Source organism: Choristoneura fumiferana, chromosome 9 (genome assembly GCF_025370935.1).
Source record: "Choristoneura fumiferana chromosome 9, NRCan_CFum_1, whole genome shotgun sequence".
NCBI lineage: Eukaryota > Metazoa > Arthropoda > Insecta > Lepidoptera > Tortricidae > Choristoneura > Choristoneura fumiferana.
This window is the reverse complement of record NC_133480.1, coordinates 12,906,827-12,932,102: the sequence shown is the minus strand read 5'-3', so window position 1 is coordinate 12,932,102 and position 25,276 is coordinate 12,906,827. Positions and strand designations below refer to the sequence as shown.

General features: G+C 38.2%; 2 protein-coding genes across 2 annotated transcripts; one reads left to right on the top strand and one right to left on the bottom strand.

The window, feature by feature from the left end:
* The first annotated feature begins 47 nt into the window (after nucleotides 1-47).
* Nucleotides 48-10,388, top strand: LOC141431323 (aldo-keto reductase AKR2E4-like). The gene is made up of 7 exons (XM_074092463.1): nucleotides 48-417; nucleotides 1,031-1,204; nucleotides 1,945-2,061; nucleotides 3,010-3,177; nucleotides 6,530-6,649; nucleotides 7,988-8,071; nucleotides 8,791-10,388. The coding sequence occupies exons 1-7, from the start codon at nucleotides 343-345 to the stop codon at nucleotides 8,968-8,970; spliced, it is 918 nt and encodes a 305-aa protein (XP_073948564.1). The 5' UTR covers nucleotides 48-342; the 3' UTR covers nucleotides 8,971-10,388.
* Nucleotides 9,861-25,121, bottom strand: sea (mitochondrial citrate transporter scheggia). Its single transcript, XM_074092462.1, has 5 exons — nucleotides 24,780-25,121; nucleotides 22,381-22,507; nucleotides 15,714-15,937; nucleotides 14,662-14,826; nucleotides 9,861-12,411 (listed from the first exon to the last, which is right to left on the bottom strand). Exons 1-5 carry the CDS (start codon nucleotides 24,976-24,978, stop codon nucleotides 12,173-12,175), a joined length of 954 nt encoding a protein of 317 aa, XP_073948563.1. The 5' UTR covers nucleotides 24,979-25,121; the 3' UTR covers nucleotides 9,861-12,172.
* Nucleotides 25,122-25,276: the final 155 nt, after the last annotated feature.

Genomic DNA, 25,276 nt, shown 5'->3' with positions numbered 1-25,276 from the left:
CTCATCGTCACTACATCGGTTTTATAATCTGATCCGACTGCGTCTGCGTTTTTATTATTTGCTCGTTTCGTTTAGGTTCACTGTTTTGTTTTGACAACCAAATGCTAATTGTTTCAAATTTCCCATTTTCTGAAGAAAATTAGAAGCCTATTTTTCCTTTGTTTTTTTTTTAAATACTTGTTTCCGAAATATTCGATTTACAGGGGGTAAATATTTAATTAGGTACCAGTTAACCTTGAGCTAATTCAAGTGTTTTTATAATCTTTTAAATTCAGTCTTGTTTAAATTAACCTTCCTAAGGAAATAGAGGACTTATACAGTACTTAAATAAGAAGGCACAACATGGTTATAGAAGTTCCAAGAATTCAATTATCCAATGGGCAGACTATGCCGGTGGTCGGACTCGGCACTTACGCGGTAAGATACTTTAAAACTAATTAGATATAGAAAAGTATAATGCACACAGCAATATAAATGTTGCCGAAACATTTTTATTTAAGTTTTGTGTACTTATTAACTATTTTCCTTTTATTTTTTGTCTGCCTAAGGTATAGTACCTATATTGGTGTTACTGGAACAATAAATAAAGATAAATGAGTTTTATATTGCATCAGTCAGAGATAATTAAGTAAGAGGTTATAATTTTAATCAGATTTTTTTTATTTATATTATTTTCTAACAAAGTTTATTGCTGTAGCACAATGCTGCACACAGTAAAACAAAATGAAAATCTTATTGAGAACTGGTGCCCATATCACAGTGTTAATAACCATTGAGTGTGATTTTTAATTATAAAAATTGGAAATATTTAGATATTTTAACTATGCTAAATTCATTAGACTCAAAAGTCAAAGTCAGTCTTAGTTCTGTGCGATAAACCAATTACCTGATCAGTAGTTTCAAAAAACAATTCTTCACAAGAAACCCACTTGGACCACCCATGGTCTAAAAATAATAAGGCAACACCTACTTGGCAGTTATATTACAATGAAATAAAAAAAAAATATGACAACCTTTTTTTATAATAAAGCGTAAAGCTGAACCTGGCCAGTACCGACAAGCAGTGGAGAGTGCCATCGAGATTGGATACCGCCACATCGACACAGCTTCCTCGTACAACAATGAGGTAGAGGTTGGTGAAGGCATTGCCAATGCCATCAAAAGGGGCTTAGTTACACGGGAAGACCTCTTCGTTACAACTAAGGTATGAGCGTTTTAAATGATTCATGATTAATTGCAGTTGAAATATTTTCTACAGGGTTACGCTCTTACCTTTATGAGCTCCCTTAGATATTCACACTAAGGTAGACCAAATTAAGTGAATATGGATGGACCATAATATGCTATGTAGTCATTGTGTTAAATGGACCAAAATTGTGACAAAATAGTAAGCTAGAAACAGAAAACATCATAGATGTAAACAATGCAAAAGACAGGTGGTTGAACTATAAATTAAGAGTAGGTTGCAACTTGAGAATAGTTGCAAAGGATAGAAAACAGTGGAAATCGTTAACGGAGTCCTTTGTCAGGAGGCACGCTAAACCACAGTACATATATGGATACATATGTATGGGTAAGAAAAGAGTAATATTATTCTATACAAACAAAATAAGGAGTTTGGTATGTGAAGGCTGTATTGATTGTACCACTGTCATGATCATCAGAAGACAACAGTGGAGTGGAGTAAACATTTTCTAGAGAGAAGCATGAGTTAGGCATGTGTTTGTATGCATCTGCTCAGAGTAAGTATAGGTATAATAGGTAGAAGCGAGCTGTTTTCCGCAACTCGACGACTTAGTACACCTATTTTACGTGAATATCCTCAAAGTTAGTTGTTTATCCTCAAAGTCACTAACTCTACTCTATTTGTTATTTTGCTATACTTGTTGTCGCTGATAACATCTTAAATATTCAAGTTCTTAATTAAGCTTTTACGTGTTGTAGTTGTGGAATGACAACCACGCGGAGGCGGCGGTGGTGCCGGCACTGCGCGCGTCGTTGGCGAGGCTCGGGCTCGAGTATGTGGACTTATACTTTGTGCACTGGCCTGTCTCCGTAGATGTAAGTCACAAACTAATAAAAAAAAAGATTTTGTTACATTTTTTTATACCAACTTTTTTGCTGACTGTGCTTTATGTTAACTGTACTTGCATTGTTGTCTTATCTAAACTACAATTGTGCGATTGGTGTGTACTGTGTGTTCTTGCAGTGTGAAGGTGGAGGAACTACATGAACACACAACATTTCTTGTATGTAAACATAGCTATCATAAGGTCTTTTTTTATGTAATAGCTGGCTGATGAGCAGACGGTTCACCTGATGTTTTGTGATTAGATTACCATCGCTCATAGACATCGGCGTCGCAGCACCATCAGGGCTGCAGATGCGTTGCCAGCCTTGCAAGAAATGGTACACTCGCTTTTTGAAGGTAGCCATATTGTAGTGTGCTGTAAAAACCTCAGCCGCCTATCTGTTCCATAAATTGCATGTGCGAGAAAAAAGAAACGCTTAACCCTAAACATGGCAGCGTGTCTAATAAGATACATAATTTTAGATCATCTACCGCACGGCGGATATCGCGGCGGCGGCGGCGCGACGGGTGACAAAGTAATTGTTTTAGTTCATTTCATTTTCTCAGCCGAGAGACGTCCACTGCTGGACATAGGCCTCCCCCAAGGCTCTCCACTCAGACCGGTCTTGTGCTTTTCGCATCCACCGCGATCTTAACCAGGTCGTCGCTCCATCTTGTTGGAGGCCTACCGACAGCTCGTCTCCCGGTCCGCGGACGCCATTCGAGAACCTTTTGACCCCATCGGCCGTCAGTCCTGCGAGCAATGTGCCCCGCCCATTGCCACTTCAGTTTCGCAATTCTTCGGGCTATGTCGGTAACCTTAGTTCTACTGCGGATATCATCATTTCTGATTCTATCCCGCAGAGAAACCCCTGATGATGATGATGATGATGATTTCATTTTCTAGTCTTATAAACGTTACTGTGATACTTCCGTAGGCCTCCGGCCAGGACACGGGCATAGACTTCAGAGAGACGTGGCGCGGCATGGAGGAGGCGGCGCGGCTCGGGCTGGCGCGGGGGCTCGGCGTCTCCAACTACAATGAGGAACAGCTGCAACTTCTGTTGGACGCCGCCGCGGCGCCGCCCGTCGTCAACCAAGTCGAGGTTGGTGTTGATTTACATAAAAATGGTTAAAGGTTTGCTTATGAAAGTCTGGCTGCTATATGGCCCGGTTTTAACCATCTAGACTATTCTAGACGCCCCGGGCGAATCATGACTCTGGCGCCCTTAGGTACGAGAAGCTACAAAATTACGTGTTAGATATTATTCTTCTTAAAGTGCCATTTACCACTGCCATACTGCAGGTTGGCCGTTAGCTCTGAAAATCTATCCCTGTCTTGACTGATCCGGAACATTTGCTCTGCACTGCTGATTTTTAGACATAGGTAGAATACTCACTCTTATGAGATAAGTCTATAAGGGGCTGTTTCACCACCCATTGATTAATTTTAACTGACGGAAATTCGAAAATAATCAAAAGTTCGTGTTGTTCCGTTCCTCTGACGGTTATACTAGGTATTTAATACGAGCGAGAGTGACAGTAGCGGCGTTAGGATAGGGCGCGGTGGGTCGACCGCCGGGCGCCGGACTTAAAGGGGCGCCTGAAGCCTATACCTTCTAGAAAATTCCCAAAAGTTGGGGGCGCCCTGTAACGCGCTAGAAGTGCTAAAACCGGCACTGAGTGTGAGAGGTACGGTATGATACGAACTTCGGGTTTCGATTCATGTTTTTTACTGTTGCGATGAAGGGAAACATCGTGAGGAATCTGCACAAACCTTCGGAGCAATTAAATGGTGCACTGGGCCGGCGTGGGAACTATGGCTTGTTCAGAGAGGAGGCCTGTGCCCAGCAGTGGGACGTATATAGGCTGGGGGGATGGGATGGGTTTACTGTATTTTTGTTACGTGTGTTTTTATGTCAATAAATGTGAGTTTGAGCTCGAATTTTGCAGTAGGCCCTCTGGTTTATTATGTTAACCTATCCTCCTGAGATCCGACGTAAAATTTCTGTTTACACAATTTGAACCAAACATATCAAGTAAAAAAAAATAATTATGTCCTGAAGTGAGGACCGTGGAACTCAGGAGGCTATTTTACCGATAAGCTTGCACTTAGAGCATGAATACCGGTATTCGATAATATCGAAAAACCGGAATATCGGACCAAAATTCCGATATTAACACAACCGATATTGAAATCGTATAATACCGGTATTTCGATATTTTCGATATTAATCTCTAAATAATATTTATTTGGTTTTTTAATAGAGTATTGTACTCTCAACACTCTCAAAACTCACAAATTAATTACTTATTTTATTAATAGTATTATTTAAAGTAAATTAAATTAGGATCTACGATTTATAAAGATTACCAACGATACCTTGATAGGTACCTATGACAAAACCGCGTGTCATCACGTGCCGTGTCTTATATCTGCACCTGGCCATATAGTAAATGCATGGGATTTATTAGTACTACTGACAAGGGTCAGGTGGCGTAGCATGGCGTCGCGTTTTAGTAGTGTGTTCCTACCTATCTACCGTGAACCTGCGACTTTAACCAGGTCATCCGTCCATCTCGTTGGTGGACGTCCTACGCTGCGCTTGCCGATCCGCAGTTCTACATCGAGAATCTTTCGGCCCCAACGGACATCTTTTCTCTGTACTATACGTCCTCCATTGCCACTTCAAAGAGCTAATTCGCTTGGCTATGTCGGCAGGCCTCTCTTCCCCACTGGGCACACTGGGCAAGCGCCCAGGGCCCCGCGATGGTTTGGGGCCCCCTAGTCTCTCCTCCATTACCAAACGATAACCTAGGTACTCTACTCTCGCCTGAAAATCAGGCTTACCGAATGCAGCATGTTGTGCCCAGGGCCTCTAATAGGTGAAAGAGGGCCCTGTACTCAGTACAGTGTACTGTATGTCGGTGACCCTTGTTTTTCTACGTGTCTCCGCATTTCTGATTCGATCCCGTAGAGAAACACCAAGCATAGCTCTTTCAATAGTTCTTTGAGCAACTCTGAGCCTATTTAAACATATGGCCTACTTATAGTAATCACAACGTCTCGGATATATATGTCATCATCATCACTGGTATCACACATTGGTTAAAGACTTTCGTCTTAAGGTACCTACTGAGGAATTTTGGACGAAAAGTCATTTCCGTGTTTCCCAAACGCTGCCCATCTGAGTTGGATTTGACGATTGACCTTCTTCTCGAAGTTGGACCTATCTAATTGCGGTTTGTCCCAGGTATACATACGCGTCAACAACTTCAAGAATCAAATTCTCAACCAACACACCACACGACACCACATGGACATTCGACATGACCTTCGTCTTGTCCATGTTTATTTTGAGGCCTAGGTACCCGTTGGAAGACTCGATTGAGGCCTTCGAGCATCGTGCTTAGTTCTTCCATCGACTTTGCCATGACCACGATATCATCGGCAAACCGAAGTTGAGTGATGTACTCGTATTATTCGCCGTTCATATTGATGCCTTGTCCTTTCCATTCCAGAAGTTTGAAGGCGTCTTCTAAAGCGGCAGCAAACAGCAGTGCTACTACGAATCTCGAAATTCGAGGTTCGGCTCTCGTATTAAATAGTATAAGTGTCAGAGGGACCGCACGACACAAACTTCGAGTTTCGAGTTTCGTAGTAGCCCTGCAGTTTCGGAGATATGCCATCTCCCTGGCTTACGCTACGCCTCTTTTCAAGGGAACCGCCTTCGAAGTCTGTTCCTGTATCTACTCGGAATGACATAGTGGCGATTTTATACAGACACTTCAACACTTCGATATACCTCCATTCGATATACCAGAGCTTCAAGCACCGCCAACGTTCGACCGAATCAATAAACATTAGTTTATCGGAGTGATACATTTTTGATTGTTAAGCCTTTAACACGAATAAAGTTTAAGACATAATTGAAATAATCTTAGCTACTTAAGATTGTCGGTACCGGAAAGTTTTGTTGCGGGAAAATCATTTATTTTACTTTAATAATACGAATATCGAAAAAATATCGAAATACCGGAAAACCGGTATTTGAATTTTCGGTATCGAAAAAATACCGGTATTGGAAAAAAGGTCCGATATTAGATGCTCTACGTTGCACTCATCATGAATTTAAGATTAGGCACAGGCAACTCATGACTGCGCCGCTGATCATCCATCAACGAGATAGATGATCTGGTTAAAGCGGGTTCCCAATGGAAACAGGCTGCTTCCAACCGAAGCAACTAAAGGTCTATTGCTATATCTGCACGTGTCTAACAGTAGTCGTCTTACTGTTGATATAATCATGATGATAATGACAGTAACTCCCAAGCCCAAAAATATGTATAAATTTAGAATGAAGTGAGAACTTCCCTCTTTTTGAAGCTTTTGTTCTTTTTTTACTAAGCGATTATATACAATGGTTTGCGCTAGCGTGTGTGTGTGTGTGTGTGCAGGTGAACCCGACGCTGACGCAGCACAAGCTGGTGGCGTGGTGCCGGCAGCGCGGCGTCGTGTGTGCCGCCTACACGCCGCTGGGGCTGCTGTCCGACGCAAGACCAGAGTTCCAGGACAAGGTAGCAAATAAACCCGCATATAAAATTAAAAAAATCTAAAAGCAAGGACCTAGTGTGTTTGGCCCTGAAGGCGACTCAATCAAAAAAAAAACAAATAACAATCTGAAACATGTAAAATACGGAATGGACTCACTGCTAGGGCTTTTTCATGATTAGGGTTTCTTCAAAAGGCGACTCTATCGCCTATTGCAAGGCCGGCAACGCACCCGCACTCCTAATAATGTTGTAGGTGTCCATGGGCGGCGATCACTTACCATTAGGTGACCCGCCTGCTCGTTTACCAGCTGTTTGATAAAAAACAATTCACCGTTTCATTTTGTCTCATAAAATCATTTTGAACATTTGACATCCATACTAATATTATAAATGCAAAAGTGTGTTTGTGTGTATGTTTGTCCGTCTTTCACGCCGTAACGGAGCGACGGATCGACGTGATTTTTGGCATAGAGATAGTTTATGGGCCCGAGAGTGACATAGCCTACTTCTTATCCCGGAAAAATGCACAGTTCCCGAGAGAACAGCGCGCGATAACCGAATACCACGCAGGCGGAGCCGCGGGCAAAAGCTAGTATGAAATAAGTTTTTGTTGTGTTTGTGTTAAGTATTTTTGCTAACTGTCTAAGTACCCACTTTTTTTTGCTTGAACTTCGCTTACATTTTCATCCAACTTATATATTCATGTAAACTATTTTCAATGTTGATACTTCAGTACAGTCACCTGCATTAACATGTATAATGTCACAGCGGAGCGTCTGACACGTCCCACCGGCCGGGCCCTAGAGATATAGTCGTATCAGTTATTTATGCATGCGTTAAATTGTGTCAATTTTGTGTTAGTCGCTCAGCGAGCTATGGAAAGGGCTATGCTCGGAGTTTCTCTGAAGGATCGAATTCGGAACGAGGAGATCCGACAGAGAACTAAAGTCATCGACATAGCTCACCGGCTAAGCCACAAGTGGCAGTAGGCCAGCCCTATCAGCCGAAGAACCGATAACCGCTGGGGTAAACGAGTTCTTGAGTGGAGACCGCTAATCGGCTAGCGTGGCGTGGGACGCTTTCAGACTAGGTGGAGCGATAATCTTCGCAAGGTGGCTGGCAGTAACTGGATGAGAGTGGCCAAGGATCGTGCTCAGTGGCGTGCAATTGGAGAGGCCTATGTCCAGTAGTGGACATCAAGATTGGCCGATGATGATGATGAACTGTGTAGTCCAGGAAATATGATAAATATAATAAAATAGCTTAATTAAGTAGGTACATAACAAATAACCAATTCATATTTCCTGAACTATATTTTTTATGGCTTATATTGATGAAGCTATTTTGCGTTTGACTTTGAAGGACGCGCTCAAGACGGACGCTGCTTTGGGGCGCGTCGCCGAGCAGCACGGCAAGACGCGGGCGCAAGTTGTCTTGCGGTACCTGGTTAGTATTTAATTTACCTGGTAAGTATTTAATGTACCTGGTTAGTATTTAATTAACCTGGTTAGTATTTAATTTACCTGGTTAGTATTTAATTAACCTGGTTAGTATTTAATTAACCTGGTTAGTATTTAATTTACCTGGTTAGTATTTAATTAACCTGGTTAGTATTTAATTTACCTGGTTAGTATTTAATTTACCTGGTTAGTATTTAATTAACCTGGTTAGTATTTAATTAACCTGGTTAGTATTTAATTTACCTGGTTAGTATTTAATTAACCTGGTTAGTATTAAACTTACCTGATTAGTATTTAATTTACCTGGTTAGTATTAAACTTACCTGATTAGTATTTAATGTACCTGGAAAAATGCAGCTGGGATTATGGGCACTTTTCAGCCGGGTACTACGCAGGGTGGTGATTTTTATATTAGTTTATGTCTTAGTTTGTAATAAGTTTAGTTATTAGCTCATTCTAAATATAATGTTATAATAATTTTAACTAAGTACTATTTTTACGAAAATATTAAACTCACAACAGTATTTTAGAGCTGGTCACGATTTTGAATGAGTCCCGATTGTTGAACTTTAAGTTACATAGTTACATAACAGAGTTCTAGACGAGGCTAGACTTGTTTTTTCTTTTAATACCTTCCGATTTCTTATTTTTTTTAAGTTATTGATGGAATGTTTTGTTTAATTAATTTTTCGAATTAAATCTAAGGTGCAACGGAGCATCCCAGTGATCCCAAAGTCCTTCACGCCGTCCCGCTTAGCCGAGAACCTGGACATCTTCTCGTTCGAGCTGACGCCGGCCGAAATGGACGTCGTGGACTCTTACAACATCGACCACCGCTGCGTGCCCGCGACCGGCTTCGCTAAGCTCAAGAATTACCCGTTTTGACTCCAGTAATAATGTAGGAAAATTGGTGGGAGCAAAGAGGTCGAAAAATATAATTACTTCCTAACTTGGGTTTTGTTGAGCATAAAATACAAATTAAGGTTACGTTTCCACCAGAGATATGCGAGGATGTGTTGCTTGGAATGTGTTTTTCAAGAACGAATAGAAACGCTTCATTTACCAATCTTCGCACAGCACTAGTGGATACAGCTGAGCGGAACGAGGATAGGTAAATTAAGGGTTTCTATTGGTTCATGAAAAATACATTCCTCGCACATATCTGGTAGAAACAGAGAGGTATAAGAGGTGCAAATTAGATAAATACTGAAAACCATGGTGCCCCTTATTCTTTTCATTTAAGCGGTCTATTGTAGATAGATAGCCATATGGCACAAAAAAAAATAAGATAATCAAAAAGACGTTTAATTGATGGATTATGGGTATTTGGTAGCGCCAGGCGCCTTTAGGGTCACAATTAGGTAAGCATACAGTTGTAGTTGATTGTAAACAATTATATTATTTTTATATCATACATAGTAGTATATACATATGTGCTTGCTTGTAAATTTTGGCTGTGCTTTAAGTAAAGAAATTGTTTTATCTATTATTTCACCATTAAATACATTTCTGAACCAGTTGGCAAGAAATATAGTTTTAATTATATCACTATGACGTTGACGCAGTTGCTCAATTACATTGTGATTCCAAGAAACAAAGATGTCGTTAGGGTTCTTAGCAAATAATAAATAAAAAAAATAAGCAAATATTGAATTTTGTTTACATTACGTTAAATACCTATCCAAACTAAGTAAGTATAGTCGTTTGTGGATACGTCGAAATTATCCCCCCCCCCACGAGTACGGTAACGTCATTAATTAAATAATACACTGGCCTTAGGTATGTTTTCTTTAATGAAAAACGAATAAAAATAAATAATAGCATAATGTCAACATATGAAAAAAATAAAGATAGTATATCGAAAAAAAAAATAGAAACAGGTAGCTGTGGAATATGGAGTTAGTTTATGGAATGTCCAAAAAGATCTCTTGAGGAGTTCAATCAATAGGTAATCAAATATTTTTTAATTTCAGGAAAAATTTGTTATTTTAGCGCACAAGAGATCTTAGGATCTATAAAACAGGAGTAAAAATGTAAAATGCACTATCATAAACATAAGTAAATCGACAGCTTAGGGTATTACTTAAAAATATAGTGTACAATTTCTAAAAAAATCTTAGCACTCATATTTATTTTTCTATTTCATTTAGCGCAAATTGAAAAACAAAAAGTAAATAGTTCGAGTACAGTTTTTTTGGCTTTCATGTAAGATCACCCTTTTAACAATCTAACAAAACGTCATAAAATAAATGTCATTGTTCTGGCTTAGTTCAACCACCCTGTAGTTATTTAAAACATCAAAACAAAGATTCCTATTTATCTCAATTAAAAACAATTTGTCTGGAAAGATAAATATTAGAACAGTAAGCAAACTAAATATTACATATTAAGCTTTTGTTTGCAATAAAAAACAATACTCTGTAGAATTTTTAAATTTAAACGTAATAAAAACGAAACGTGATTTTCATAAAATCAAAACTGTGTACATAAATTACAAAACACAACAAAGATACATGAAACAAGAAACCCTGCATAAAGTCATGATACTAAATAAATACGGTCAACACCATAAAATGTAAACTATTTACACCTATACGCCTACAAAAATATACTTTCGATGTTTTTACACAAAATTAACACTTATCGCGATTACATTTCCACTTAAATAGCTCACGCCAACTAACTTACATTTGTACATCTACTGATAATGACTATACCTAACTTCCTAATTTGTCATACCATCCACTCGAATAAGAAATACATTTTAGTTTAGCACTTTTAGTATCCATAAAGAACACGTGTATGGGGACCACAGACGGCATGATAGCTCATTAAGAATTCAGAGTCAGTATTACATGGCCATTCCAGACACAGTATGATCTAAGCACAAGACACGAAAATTCAGCAAATCTGCCATTTTATTTTTTAATTAGTAAGCGATATACAATCGGCGTATTGAGACTAATTAACTCATTCATTAATTACACGTCTTCAATAGCGAATCTTACTAACAAGCAAGTTGCTGGTCTTTGAATTCGGGTATATTTTGATTTTGCTTGAAATGTGACGATACCATAATATATTTCTAGCTTAAAAACTGGCAGTTTCTACATTCAACAACGAAGGCACTACGTGCAAAATATCTTTAACGTCCACATTCTTCAAAGTGCATTTGAAATAGGCCTTAATTTTTGATAAAATAGGTTTTATTCTAGAATATAATTGCACAATTATATACGTTCTGAATCAAATTAGCATGGTAGTGTCTGTGAATAAAGATTGTAGTACATCATCACCAGGCGTCCGCTTACCATTAAAAACTAAAGTTTATAAATTGATTCAAAGAAGATAACAAAGAGAAAAGCTGAAATAATGATAATAGATGTGAGTATAAATAACATTAGAATGTAATAAACATACTTAACCCTGGTAAAATTATTACTGTAAAGCCATGTTGACTAGGCTTAATGTCTGCACAGACTCAGTATAACTTAAATCGATCAACTTCATAAATCGAAGTAGGTACTTCTATGCAGCCGAACGTTGAACATTAAATTGAGTTGCATATAAATTAACATTGTCAACCAATGCCTAATCAGAGGTTTAAATTTTATTGTTTAACACACTCGGAAACTCGGAATCATAATCGTTTTCACCACTTCCTTCTACATGGTACATGTTGAGGGTAGAAAGAGGCGGAGAATGCGATTGTGAGCACCCACGTGTTAGACAGTAGCTCAGTTGTCAAATGAAAAGGATCTGTTGACTGGTTTTACATTGGTTGTTGTTCAAGTAACTTGGTATAACTCACGCTTCATTAGTTAAGTGTATCCAAATGAATTATGTAATTATAAATACCGAGAAAAGTGCTACCAGATACAAGACGAAGCTAACCGGACGGCGGGTGACATGTCTGTACTTAAGTATCTCAAGTTACCATCAACGGTAACCTAACGTTAGTTTACTAGAAAACAATGGGCGAGAAAGTTTACCGCAACTCATTTGCTTAGTATATGTACATATGTGGAACGGCTCAAATTTTGTGTAAACTTAGCTTAACACTATCTACCCGTTTACAAGCACTTACTTACTTCCAGACATAGTTGAACGCGTCCATAATGCTGTCGTATATGGTGAACGTGATAGCTACGTCGAAGACTACTCGACTGAGGCGAGGCACCGTGCCCTTGTAGAATGCCAGAGGCCCTTCAGCCTTCCACGTCTTGATGAAACAATCCCAAGTGTTTTTGTATTTGGCGGCCTCGAGCCCTTGCATGCGGGTCTTGACCACGTCTATTGGGGTGTTGCCGAAGACTGATGCGGCTCCTGAAAGGCGATGAATGGAATTATATCGCTAAATTAAATCTAAGAAGCCAATCGAGCGCCGCAATGTAATGCAACTTGCAAAAAATTTCTTGCAGGTGTAAACTTGGCTTAGCGGTTATTTGATGCGTAGACACGATTAAAAACAAAACAAATTGCTTCGTTTCATAAGTAATGTTGCCAGTTTAATACGTGTGATAAGTTTATCTTAAGTTGGGCAGATTACTGGGATAAAATACTACTATTTTTGTCAGTTACATTGAAAATATCGTCAAAAGAAAGAAGCGCGTCAAAGTTTGGGAGTGGGGCACAAAACAGATGTTTTGTGGTCGAGGGCCCATGACGTCACTCCTTAATAAAAAGTGTAAGTAGGCGTGACGTCACACGGAACTTTAACCGGCAATATATATTATGTCCATATTTTATGTTTAGTTATTTAACAAAAGAAAAAATACCACATGTCCAAATTGTCCAATGTTTTCTGTTAATCTAAGCTAACTGACACTAAGCCTATTGGGTACATTTTGATCTTGCTAGAGGCAGCGTAGAAGTAGGTACCCTTACACACACTACCTTATGTGATGTTTGATTTGTGATATTGTAAACAAAATTCGCAATTAAATACTTTATTTAATTAACTTGTTTGTTGTTTTTACTGGAGGTTCCTACACAGTGGAAAGTAATAAGGTTAGTTCCGATACCAACACAGGGTCAAGCTGATTCCTTGAGGCCCATTACATTAATATCTTGCCCCTATCAAATTTTCCACTACGTAACAATTAGGTTTAGAAGATCTAGATCTAGCCTGGATAATTTGGTACAATTGGTTTCTACTGTTCAACTAGGCTTTTCTAATAAGGCTCCAGTAGTGGTTTGTTTCCTTGACATTGAAAGTGCCTATAATAAATAATGTAAACATAACTTTTTTGGTGAAGAAGTTGGAAAGTATCGGAGTAGGAAGGAAGATCTGCTAATATGTTTGGAACTTCTTGTCTGGTCGGGTACTCCAACTTCTTGCTATGGATGGTAATATCATGGAAAGATGTGCAAACTTAGGACTGGCTCCAGGGTTTCCTTTATCCCCACTTCTTTTTAATATTGTAACAATATAGGCAAAAACTTAAATTATGTTTCAGCTTTTTTGAATTTGATGAGAGTTGTACAATCACCTTTGTGTATAGGTTGTAATGTAATAAGACTGAAGATCTTATTAATTTTCTTTTGGAATGTGATCAGAATAAGGACATCAGCGACAGGTTTTTGGATGGTATGGGCTTGTTCAATGGAGGTGTACCTAAATGTAATTATGAGTCGACCGCTTTCAGAAGAAGCTATGCTGATTTACAGGTTTATTAGAGACGTGGTTTCAGTGCAAGGGAGAGCGTAATATTTGTAGTGTGTTGTATATATCTGAGGGGAGCCGTAGAGAGGGGAGACATATTCACATTTAGTGTACTAAAGCCTCTAAAGAATATGAGATAAAAAAAACTTTTTGCAGTTAAATATAATAAGATAAGCTTATAAATGCTGCTGCCAAATTGGTAAATTATTTTAGTAGGCCACCTTATCTTTGAAGATTCTTCTGTCAAACAACACTTAACTCGTAAAGATAGATTGATGTAACCGCAAGCTAACCCGATATCAGCGCGCTTAGGATTAACATTTCCTCGCTATGTGGATGATATGTCAAAAACAGCTAAAAAATCTCGCAAACATGCTTTTATTAAGCGACGTTTGAATTGAAAACAGTTCATGTAAATATTGAACTATCAATAAATAATGACCTCGACGCACATTTACCTATACGTTAAATATTAAACGTATGATCTAACGCAGTCTAAAGCTTTCCCAGTCATAATCGCATTTATCAGCTGTGTCTACCTCAATATTATACAGTTTGACTGATTAGAAACAGTGATCGCCGTAGCGGCCGTGCAAAGCTACAGATATCCGTTATTACACAGCACCACAGGGGGAAAACAAAAGTAATGCAGATAAAGAAAGATTATCCTATTAGATGTAATATTGAGATTGTAACTTTCCATTTATTTGTAACTTAAATAATATCTATTTGTAATAAATAAATAAATAAATCTAAATAATATGAATTTCTAATAAATAAATAAATCTATCTCTCTCTCTCTAACTAACACATTCTATCAAAAATGTTCACAAATTTCACGAGCAAATTTTTATCGTTGTTACACATCTTTCTGCCAGACCGTTTATGTGAGGAGACGTCAGTGTACGTACCAGCTATACCGCCGAACAGCCCCACGATGTACTTGGGCACGGGCTTGTCGCGGTCGCCGCCCTTGTACCAGTCGCGGAGCGACTCCACCACGAAGAACCGGATGGCCTGGTTGCTGCCCTGCTTCATGATTGTTGCCGTCACGCCCTTGTATACGCCGCCCACGCCTGTAAACGATTTCCAAGGATCTCATGAAGACAACACTGATACATGTGTGATATACGACGTAGTCCAGTGGTTTTTATTTATTATTCATTTATTACATACTGATACAAGGAGTTATTTGGGTCAATAAACTTTTTCGTGTTGTTATTCAGTCCCGTACATCAGGCAGGAGACATCAGTGATGAACACTTTTTGTTAGAAAAATGATTGCAATTTATACTATTAGCACGCTTAAGAGATGAGCCACGAAGGAACCACTAAAACTGGTAAAACTGTCACAACTTACCCAATAAAATCATACATATATAGGTGACTCAGGAGACGTTACCATGGCAACAAACTATACTAAAAAGTTGATTGACCCATTTAACCGTATGTGACCTTATGGGACTATATTCCTTGCTGCCGCTCGGAGAGACGTCGATTATATCCTGAACCTGTTAGCTTATAAGTTATAACCTAGCCTAACCAACAAAAACTTGGAAAAACCCCCGACTTTGTCACTTCAAAGTTCAATATCTCAAAAATGGCTGAATCGATTTTGATGAAAAATGTCTAAGAACCATCGCTAGAAAACCGTATTTCAAATAAAAAAAAAACTGCATTCAAATCGGTCCACCCGTCTAAGAGCTACGGTGCCACAGACAGACACACAGAACAGGGAATAAAAACAGTTTTATGCTTCTATGTAGCTTCAAAAATGACGGACTTCCACTTGTTTACGTCACAAAAACAACACCCGTGAAATCAGCGTTCTAGGGCCAAAGGTTTTATGTTTGGCATTGATGAGTAAGTCACCATTACTACCGAGTCTGGTCTTTTCTTAGATTTATTACTAAAGGCTTTCAATGGCTGGAACAAAATGGGAACCTTCAGGAGTTTCACTCACCCTCCTCGCGCACGATGGTCCTCACACCGTGGAAAAAGCCGCGGAACCTCGGCTTCTCCATACGCATGTCGTTGATGAACTTGACCTTGACAGTCTCCATGGGGGTGACGGCGAACACCGCCTCGGCCACTCCGGCCGCCAGCCCGCACCCTAACTTGCCCGTGGTGCTGAGCGTGCCATCCTCAGTTATCATGTACAATTTAGCCTGCTCGAACACGCCGAATCTGTAGTTAAAGATGTGAAGTTTGGTAATAGTAAATTACTAGTAAATATGCATGCGGGTTTCCAAGCATTTCATCATCGTCATCATCATGTCAGCCTTAGGTATCCACTGTTGGACATAGGCCTCCCCATATACTCCCAATTGCTGGGTTGGAAGTGGTCTGCATCCACCGTGAACCTCGTTGGTGGACGTCCTACGCTCTGCGCAAGCCGATCCACGGTCTCCATTCGAGATTTTTTTTTAATTCGGTTTAGTAGTTCCAGATCCCTATCAGTATTCTCCTAAACATATAAAAACAAACATACAAGCAAACTAACTTTATCTCCTTATTACATTTATCTATTAGCCTGTTACCCGCGACTCCGTCCGCGTAGAATCCGGTTTTCACTATCCCGTTGGAACTATAAAATTTTCCGGGATAAAAACTATCCTATGTCCTTCCCCGGGACTCAAACTATCTGTATACCGAATTTCATCTAAATCGGTTCAGCGGTTTAGACGTGACGAAGTAACAAACAAACAAACAGACTTACAAACTTTCGCATTTAATTAGTGGGATAAGATAAAAGTATGGACCTATTTATTATTGATTTATACTTCAAAACCACTATTATGCAATGTTATTTGACTAATTTGCATGCGCGTCACGAACTGGAACCCAAAGTTAGCGTTTTAAGTGTTAATTGATTATGCAAAATGATTTGTTTTCTTCAAAAAGCAAAATAGCGTATTCTGATATCGTTTCGGGCGTGATTTGAAATCAGATGCCTATCTCTACTATTTCATACATGGCGGAAAGTTTTTATCGCATCGAATTTGAATTTATCTTGACAACACTGAAATCAAACTGAAATACACCAAACCAAGCATTTGACACAGGTAATTAATTATAGATTGTACTCGTATTTGTTCAAATTTCTGACTGTGTTTTTTTTCGTTAATTGTTGAACAGATTTCTAATGTGTTCTCAAATAAGCATCACATGTAATAGTTATTAACGAGATTGTGAAAAAAAAGTAGCAAACTTTATTTTTAAATTTTCTACTGTCGATTATTTGAGTAAAGATAGCTCTTGCGGGAAATAAAATGCGCTAAAACTTATTGGGCCAATATAAATCTTAAAAATATGCCAGTTTATTGGTAATATCAAAAACTAAAACTTTTACTAACTAGGTGTATGGGCCAATCAACTTTTTTACCGACACTAACCTGTCCGCGACATTTTTCAAACAATTGCAGATTTTTGTAAGTAAACATGTTTTTCCCGTAATTTAATAGATGGTGTAGGTACATGAATTGAATACATGCCATCCAACGTAAGTTAAACCTATTAAACCGTGAAATATCTTGTTGGAAGTACGATTGGTAACGCAGGAGACGCCCAAAGTGTCGGCAAAATAGTTGATTGGCCCGTTTATGAACTTTATAGTACAGAAACAAGACAGGAGACATGTAAAAATCGGCAAAAAATTTGTACCTGCCCTGGAATCGAGCGTCGAGATAGCATAGATAGGGCGAGTACCTAATACCTATTCGAATTACTCTGAGTCTCAGTCTGAGAGATGGAAATAATCCTCTTGCATATTTTAATAGGGTGGAGCTGGGTGAAGCCAACTCGCGCACAATGTCTTTATGTGTCTATAATCTACTACGGAAATAGAGGGAGAAGCGGAACGATCGGAAAGTCGAGCGCAAGGCAAACTGCCGTACCATCTTTTTTCGAACCGTTTAGCTGCGTTTTGGCGTAGTGTAGTCTCACGCCTCTGTCTTGTAAGTAGCACTAGCATAAAATGAAAATTTGGTATGCAATGGTAAAAAAATTTGAAGAAATTCAGGATAGTCGTAAGTATATCAAACTTACAAGGAAACCTATAACGCTAAGTTTTCTTATAGTAAGCGTAGATTAATGGTACCTAAAATATACCTAATACTTGGAATTCCGTATAAAATACGAAATCCTTAGAAAAATTTGACTTAATTTTTTTGTAATGGCTACCGGAGCCTATTTTGAAGAAGATTGAAAGAAATCTTTTTCGAAGTCGGTTAAAATGGCGTGACCAATCTAAGCGGCCTTATTGTCTAACACTTGGAATCACAATTGTTTTCACCACTTATTCTTTCGGTCACACGGTATAAGACGAGGGTAGAACAGAGATGGTGAATGAGATCGCGAACGATAGCATGTTAAACAATAGCCTAAAGCCGAGTTAAGACTTGCCAAAAAAATCGTGCAAGTTGCATTACAAGCCATTGCGAGGCCGTAAAGCCAACGAGTTTATAGTGGTCAATCAAGCGCCGCAATGTAATGCAACTTGCACGATTTTTCTTGCAAGTCTAAACTCGGCTTAAGGCCTAGTCAGCTAAGTATGAAAAAGAAACAAAACGGTGAAGGTCACTCAATATCACGGTATCACGCGTAACCTCAGCTGACATAATGAACCGCACGTTATCAGGCATTAGCGACACTTAGCTGCAACGCGACACGCTGCAAATTGGACGCCTTGGACTACGGACCGCGTGGACGGCGACGGCTCATTCCCTGGGATAGTTCATTTAGAAGTGGGTAGGTATCTTGAGAGCTGTTTTATGGCTTCCTTTACTATCTGGCGAGACTTTCCCATGTCATGGCAATATTTGAATTAGTCCTAGATATACCTACATGAGTTCGTTTGTTTAAAATGTTATAACTATAAACGAGCAAATTTGGTATATTTTTATTTATTTATATTAGGTAGGTACCTCTAGCTAAGCTAGCATCTCGGCCACGGCTCTACAGATAGTTCAACTCAGTAGTGCGCGCGGCCCTATGTGTGCGTGCGCTTGTAAATATACAACTTTCACGTGACGCGGCAGTCGTCGTCCGAGCAAGACGTGTTCTTTGCCCTTAGTGTAAGTTTTCGGTTACAAAATACGTCTCGATCGCGTTCGCGTTAAAATCTCAATTTGTATGGAAACACGAACATCGTAAACGTAGGCGTTGTTCGTGTGTATATAAATTAGATTTTAGCGAACGCGATCGAGACTTATTTTGTAACCGATAACTTACACTATGTAACCATTGATTAGCGTTAACCGACGGTTAAATGTAATGCCGTCTCTGTCTATTCGAAAAAACAAATAGAGACGGCATCACATAACAGTCACAACACTAATCAATGGATAAACAAAGGTACTTATCGCTTTACCCACACACAGAGCCGCGCGCACAACTGAGTTGAACTATCTGTAACCATTTCAAAGAAATTTGTTACATGTGGACTTTCGGGTTGAACATCGATCAAGCTTGGTCCTATTTGTGGGAAACGGGTGTTTTAGAACATTTTTTTTTGTGATAAATGGAAGAATAAAAACAAGGTACCTGTGAAGTTTTTTGTAATTTACTAATTGATTAACAAATCAAAATAACTAATCAAACTAAATAAATTGATAATTTCACGCGCAGCAAGATCGGTTATTGAGATAGCTTTGTCATCAGCATAAGGTTTAGGTCAGCGGTATAGTAGGTAAGGTACCTACTTATTGGACTTGTAAACTGGAGTTCAAGTCTATATGTATAATAATGAAATAAAATCTAAATAAATATGTACTTGATTTATATATTGATTTAGTCTAAATTTTATTTTTAAAGGTTATTAAAATACGTAGGTATTTAAAAAAAAAAACTCCGAGCAATGCGCCGTCGTCCAGGTAGGTACTACAAACTCAAACGACAAAGTATAGATAGTAACTAGGTAGACATCTTCTGCCATCTCCGTTAGGTTGATTTAAACGCCTGATTTTTAAAGTGACGACACATGTTTTTCGATTTTTGATTTCAATATCAACTCCATAACCATTGTAGTAAGTAACTGTTTCTGAAATAAGGTGAAAATTTACATTTTCTATCTTTACTAAACAATAGACTTGCTTGAGAGTTTGTCTTTAAAATGACCTTGTTGAGACGTAAGTTGTAAAACTGATATAGATACACAAAAGCAATACAGATAATTTACAATGCAGCAACTTTCAAGGTAAATAACGGGAACTCATAGCGAGAACTACTTCTTCAACTCTATCTTCTCCATACCTAACACTGTTGGAAACTGTATTTCTCAATGTGTTTGAGAAGAATAGATGTCATTATTGTACTCGTTTTATGCGATATGCCTTTTGGTTGTTTGTAGTAGCGCTCTAAATTACCTACATATTTAGTTTAGGTATTGTCGCACGCAACACATTTTTTAATTATATAAAATTGTGTGATGTTAAAGTAGTTTTAAAGAAAATGATGGATCTGTCTATCAGAAGACAATTTTATTAATAATAATTAAACTTTTTTTTTTGGCTATGTCTATAGATTGAGCCAGCGTCAGGTCGATTTAGTAAGTAAAAAAAAACCTTGAACGACGAAGGAAAACATTTTATTTCAGGCTCTAGTCCCATATAGGTACATCATATTAGTTAAGTACCTACAGTCTTATAATAATGTTAGTTATTGAATTGATATATAATGACTGGTGAAGTTTGCCGTTGTACGGTAATAAATTCTAGAAAATAAATATGAGAGGTGGATGAACGATGAACGCGCTCTATATTCAACGGACTTTATACTGTGGCTCTCATGGCCTTGTTCCGACTGACGTAGGGTAGGACTTTTTCCAACAAACAAGGAGCTAATTATTGTTCACGGCGTAATAAAAAGTTTGGAGCATCGCCACTGGAGGTGTGTAGCGGGTGTCAATCCAACGCGAACGGAATTAGCGATTTGGTGTACGTTTGCGTATACTTACTGACGTCAGTTGTCTATTTAGAAATGGTTAAGGGACTTGAAACAAGTTATTCTAGACACTAGACGCCTTCCGCACCGACTCGAGACGAATCGATGTGCAATGGCGTTCGCTTGTGCATCATGATCATCATCTCAACATTCATACTTCCCACTGTTGGGCACAGGCCTCCACTTAGAAAGAGAGGGCTTGGGCCGTTCCCACGCGGGCCCAGTGCGGGTTGGGAACTTCACACACTTTTGTTTTCCTTCACCGTAAAGTTTGTGGTAAATTTTAAATGTAATTTCGCACATGAATTTCGAAAAACTCACGAGGTGCGAGCCCGGATTTGTAATTTTTGACCCATGACCCTTCGCTTAAGAGGCCATAGCTCAAACCACGAGTTCGCTTGTTATTTGCTTTCAAACATTGACTATTCGACTCAGCTAAAAGGAAGCTTAGGCAGAATCGTCGATATTTCATTCTCATCACGTTTTGCGTCGACAGCGAAAAATGGCCGATAACACAGATTCCCGCGAAGTTTGCTGTCGAGTTTCACAAATAGTACCTACTTAGGTGCTTATCTGTTACGTAATTTGAAATAATACTTTATTTACAAAGGTGTTAACGAGTAGATGCGGCTTTATTTGATTAAGCTACGTACTCGTATTATGGTTGATTTATTTCAAAAAGCTGTGGCAGGCTAGTGGTTGGACCTATGGCCTCTTATGCAGAGGGTCGTGGGTTAGAGTCCGAGCTCTTCGCACCTCCGATTTTTTAGGAATTGGCATTGGCATTGATCACTTTTTTACAATGTGGTCTAATTCCAAAACCATTTCGAGGAATAGGTTTATTAAATAATTTTATAATATTTTAGTTAAAAAATACTTCATGATCGTGTGTATATATTAGCAAAATAACGTTTGACCTTTGTTTGACTTTCATCGTAAATATACGTTATGTAACTAAACCGCCTAATCCTAACACTGCCAGGTGACAGTAGACACTACGTCTTTTTTTATGGTATAGGGGGCAAACGAGCAAACGGATCGCCTTTTTAAATAATTGTGACGGGCAAAGATAAACGTAATTTTTAACACCATTGGCAACTATGGTTAGCTATAATTCCAGTTACTTATAAATAGGATAAAAAAATTAAAACCCAACTAAAACCAAAATCTTTCAAAAAGGCGTCTTAAATACGCCTATTTTATGAAAAATAAAATAAACATTGTTCTTTTGAGACCAATATCAATTTAGGCGCGAAATTAGATTTGAAATTTGGCATGAGCTGTTCAGCGAAAAAAACATAGTCAGGAAACATGTCTATCAATGTGGTGTGTGAAGTTCTTAATCCGCAGCACTGGACCTCGTGGGAACGCACAACTTATTTAAGCCCTCTCAATCTTAGAGGACTTCTGTGTCCAGCAGTGGGACATACATATGATGATTTATGGAAGCTAAGAAGTAACAAGTAGGTGTAGTATTGTAAGGTTATTTAGGACATTATTCATGTTGATAGGAACTTGTATAAAACTGATAGACCACTTATTTGGCTGATGGTACATCTTAATCTTGTTCTATGCATATCTTAATCTTGTGCAAGTGCACCCTCTTGCACCTTGCACCCCTATCCCGGCGCCCCGCCCATGCCTAGAGCTATACTAGAATAGTCAGTTACTTGGTGATCTAGCCTCACCTGACAGCAGACTTGGGGATGGAGCCATACAGCAGTACGCCAAGCCCGCGGTACAGCCCGAAGAAACCATGGCCCTTGACTGTCTTCTTCACGCAATCTGCGATGCCGGTATATTTCTTAGTACCACCTGGAAAGGAAGATAAGAGCGTTTAGGAACTTTATATGCACACGTACCTGATTCTAAAAAAACCATGTACCTGGGTCAATCAACTATTTAGTGTATACCACACACCATATAAATCAGCCTTAAAAGTTCATTACTTAATACTCAGTTTTGACGCATTTTTGAGATACATTTTTTATGCAATGTCTTTACGTTACTCCCGGATTGTGTTTGAATCGCTTAACGGTATAGTGACTATTCAATTATTTGAATTATACCTTTATAGTTTTTGTGGTACTAGTTGTGGCAATGAACTTTTAGGCAAAGTCAGGCGGCAGAAGGTATAGGTATGTTATTCTGTCCCGTAACTTAGGAGCCATCAGTGATACAATTTGTAAGTTACCATTAGCATGCTTATGAGATGAGCCATTAAGGAATTGCCTAAAAAACTGTCACAACTTCTAACTTTTAGTGGTTTTTTTTCCACATAAAATTATACTTTTAACAAGTAACTCAGGAAATGTTACCATGGCAACAAGGTACACTAAAAAGTTGATTGACTTAAAAATAGTAACAAGGTATATAAATTGTTTCCAGACTAAAATTAACATACCTATCAGTTACTAGGTCAAGAGCAACAAATCCATGACAGGTCAATGACATTGTCAAAAGCATGATTAATTACTTCATACCTACTATGGTTACTCAGCATCAAGTCACTTTCCTTTTTTTATCTGTAATTAGCCTACCTTTTAAATAAAATGAAGGCAGAAATTAAATTGTGAATTAAAAACTTTTATAACCTGTTCATTAAATTTAATTGTGGCATTTTACACATATTAATTTAGTTTCTGTTTAAAAGCATGTGTACAAGGATTACAATTAAACAAGCTAATTTGAATTATTAATAAATATATATTTTTCAGTCTTACTAACATAGTAAATGTGAAAGTTTGTGACTGTGTGTGTTTAATACTTACAATCTAAAATGGCTAGACAGATTAAAATGAAATTTGGTGTGTAAATGTACCTTGATATGATAGCTGGATCTCAAGATTTTCCAGAAATTTCGACTTATCAAGTCTAAAGACAAAAATTTACATTAGTGTTCTTTATGCAACTTCAATTAGTAAAATTAATCATTTTCAATTCAATTGCTACAAAAATCATAGATGTGAGCAAACCTGCAGGTAAAAGCTTGTGTAATAATGGCATGTGGTGTGTGTGTGTTCAGCGATTGATAAGTGAACTGTATTGATCCTATGATTAGCTCATGTCATGATAACAAGTGTTATACAAGATAGGTAGTTACTAACTTCATTTAAAATACTTAGTAGGAGCTTTTAGAATAACAGACAGAAAAAAGGCTAACAGTTTTTTTTCAATAGACAACATTATTCCAAGGAAATAAAATTTTAAGCCTGCCTAAAAAAACTAAGGGATAGATAAATAAGTAATAAATAAAAAACAATTTGTGCTATATTGCACTGCCAGATAGTAAACAACCCTATCTTCATACAAATAGGAGTAAAAACAGCAGATCAAATGGTTACAAATGATAACTGTCATACAAGTGGTTTTATACCTAACTACTAACTAATGAGAATCTCATTAGCCAGTCCCTAATAGGTTAGGCATTAATTATTATCTTAATTTAAAATTTGTTCCACAATATTCTACAGTTTTCTAATGATATACCAAGGTAGGTAGGTACCTACATATTATAATATTGATAATTATTTATTTTTCCTTGTTACGTCGGCTTACTTGCAATCAATTTAAGGAAAAGGAAAAAGTATCTCGGACTAAAATATAGACGGATTTAACTTTTAAACAAGACAGGTGTGGCCTTGAGTTTAGATTACGAGTGTTTGTGGGATTTCTGATTCTGACAAGAAATGAATATACCGAAGCGGCGCAAAGTCCACTCGTACGAAGTTCGAGTGCCCATCGCGTAGGAAGAAACTGATCGATGATAGAAAGAAATATTTTTAGCGGTTGCCATCCAAATCCAATAGGAAAATTACGCACGATTGTTACAGTAGGTATTTTAAATGCGTAGGAATACAATGCGTAAATGCGCGAGGAAGTCGCGTCAATTGAAGTAAAATAAATAACTCCCGGTATTTTTAGAAGCGCCGACAAATTCATGTGAAACGGAATAATCCTAGATTATACGATATAAATAGGTCAATCACCAATGTTTACTATTATTGCATTGATTTGATACGAAAGGTTATTACGACATTGTTGAATGAAGGTGAACCTGTTTAGAAGGCGGCGTGTTTACACTTACCTTTTTCGTCTAATTGCAGTTGTGTTTTCACGTATTCGGTTGGGAATGTTATACAAATTTCAATGCCACCAGTTATGCCGCCGGCAACGACTCCTTTCATTCCCACCGATCCCGAGCCCCCAGCCGCAGCCGCTGCACCACTTTCCGACATCCATGGTCTTTGGAACGGATTTTTAAAATTTCCTGGCCTGTGAGACATGTTATTAATTGAAAACACTTAATTGGTCGCACAACGGCTGCGACACCCACCCCGTACGATAATTCAATAGTGACTAACTTTTTTTTAAATTCTTTCTTTGATTGTGTCGGTGTGTTCTGTTCTGCTGTGTTGCGTTGCGTGCGGTGTTTCACTGTTTCATTCATTCATAGAATGGAGGGGTAGGTTAGGTAAATGCTGCTGTGCTTGGCAAGGAAATTTTGTTTTTGTCATGGTATCCCCGTGTATGTTTGAGATAATGTTTAAAACTTTCTTATTCCAAAAACCGTAATTGATTTGT

Coding starts and splice junctions, on each gene's coding strand:
- sea (XM_074092462.1), bottom strand. CDS start 24,978: ATGTCTCACAGGCCAGGAAATTTTAAAAATCCGTTCCAAAGACCATGG. Junction 22,508..24,779: donor ACTGCAATTAGACGAAAAAG/GTAAGTGTAAAC, acceptor CTTCCTTTCCAG/GTGGTACTAAGAAATATACC. Junction 12,412..14,661: donor GCTGTTCGGCGGTATAGCTG/GTACGTACACTG, acceptor ATCGCCTTTCAG/GAGCCGCATCAGTCTTCGGC.
- LOC141431323 (XM_074092463.1), top strand. CDS start 343: ATGGTTATAGAAGTTCCAAGAATTCAATTATCCAATGGGCAGACTATG. Junction 3,178..6,529: donor CCGTCGTCAACCAAGTCGAG/GTTGGTGTTGAT, acceptor GTGTGTGTGCAG/GTGAACCCGACGCTGACGCA. Junction 8,072..8,790: donor AAGTTGTCTTGCGGTACCTG/GTTAGTATTTAA, acceptor ATTAAATCTAAG/GTGCAACGGAGCATCCCAGT.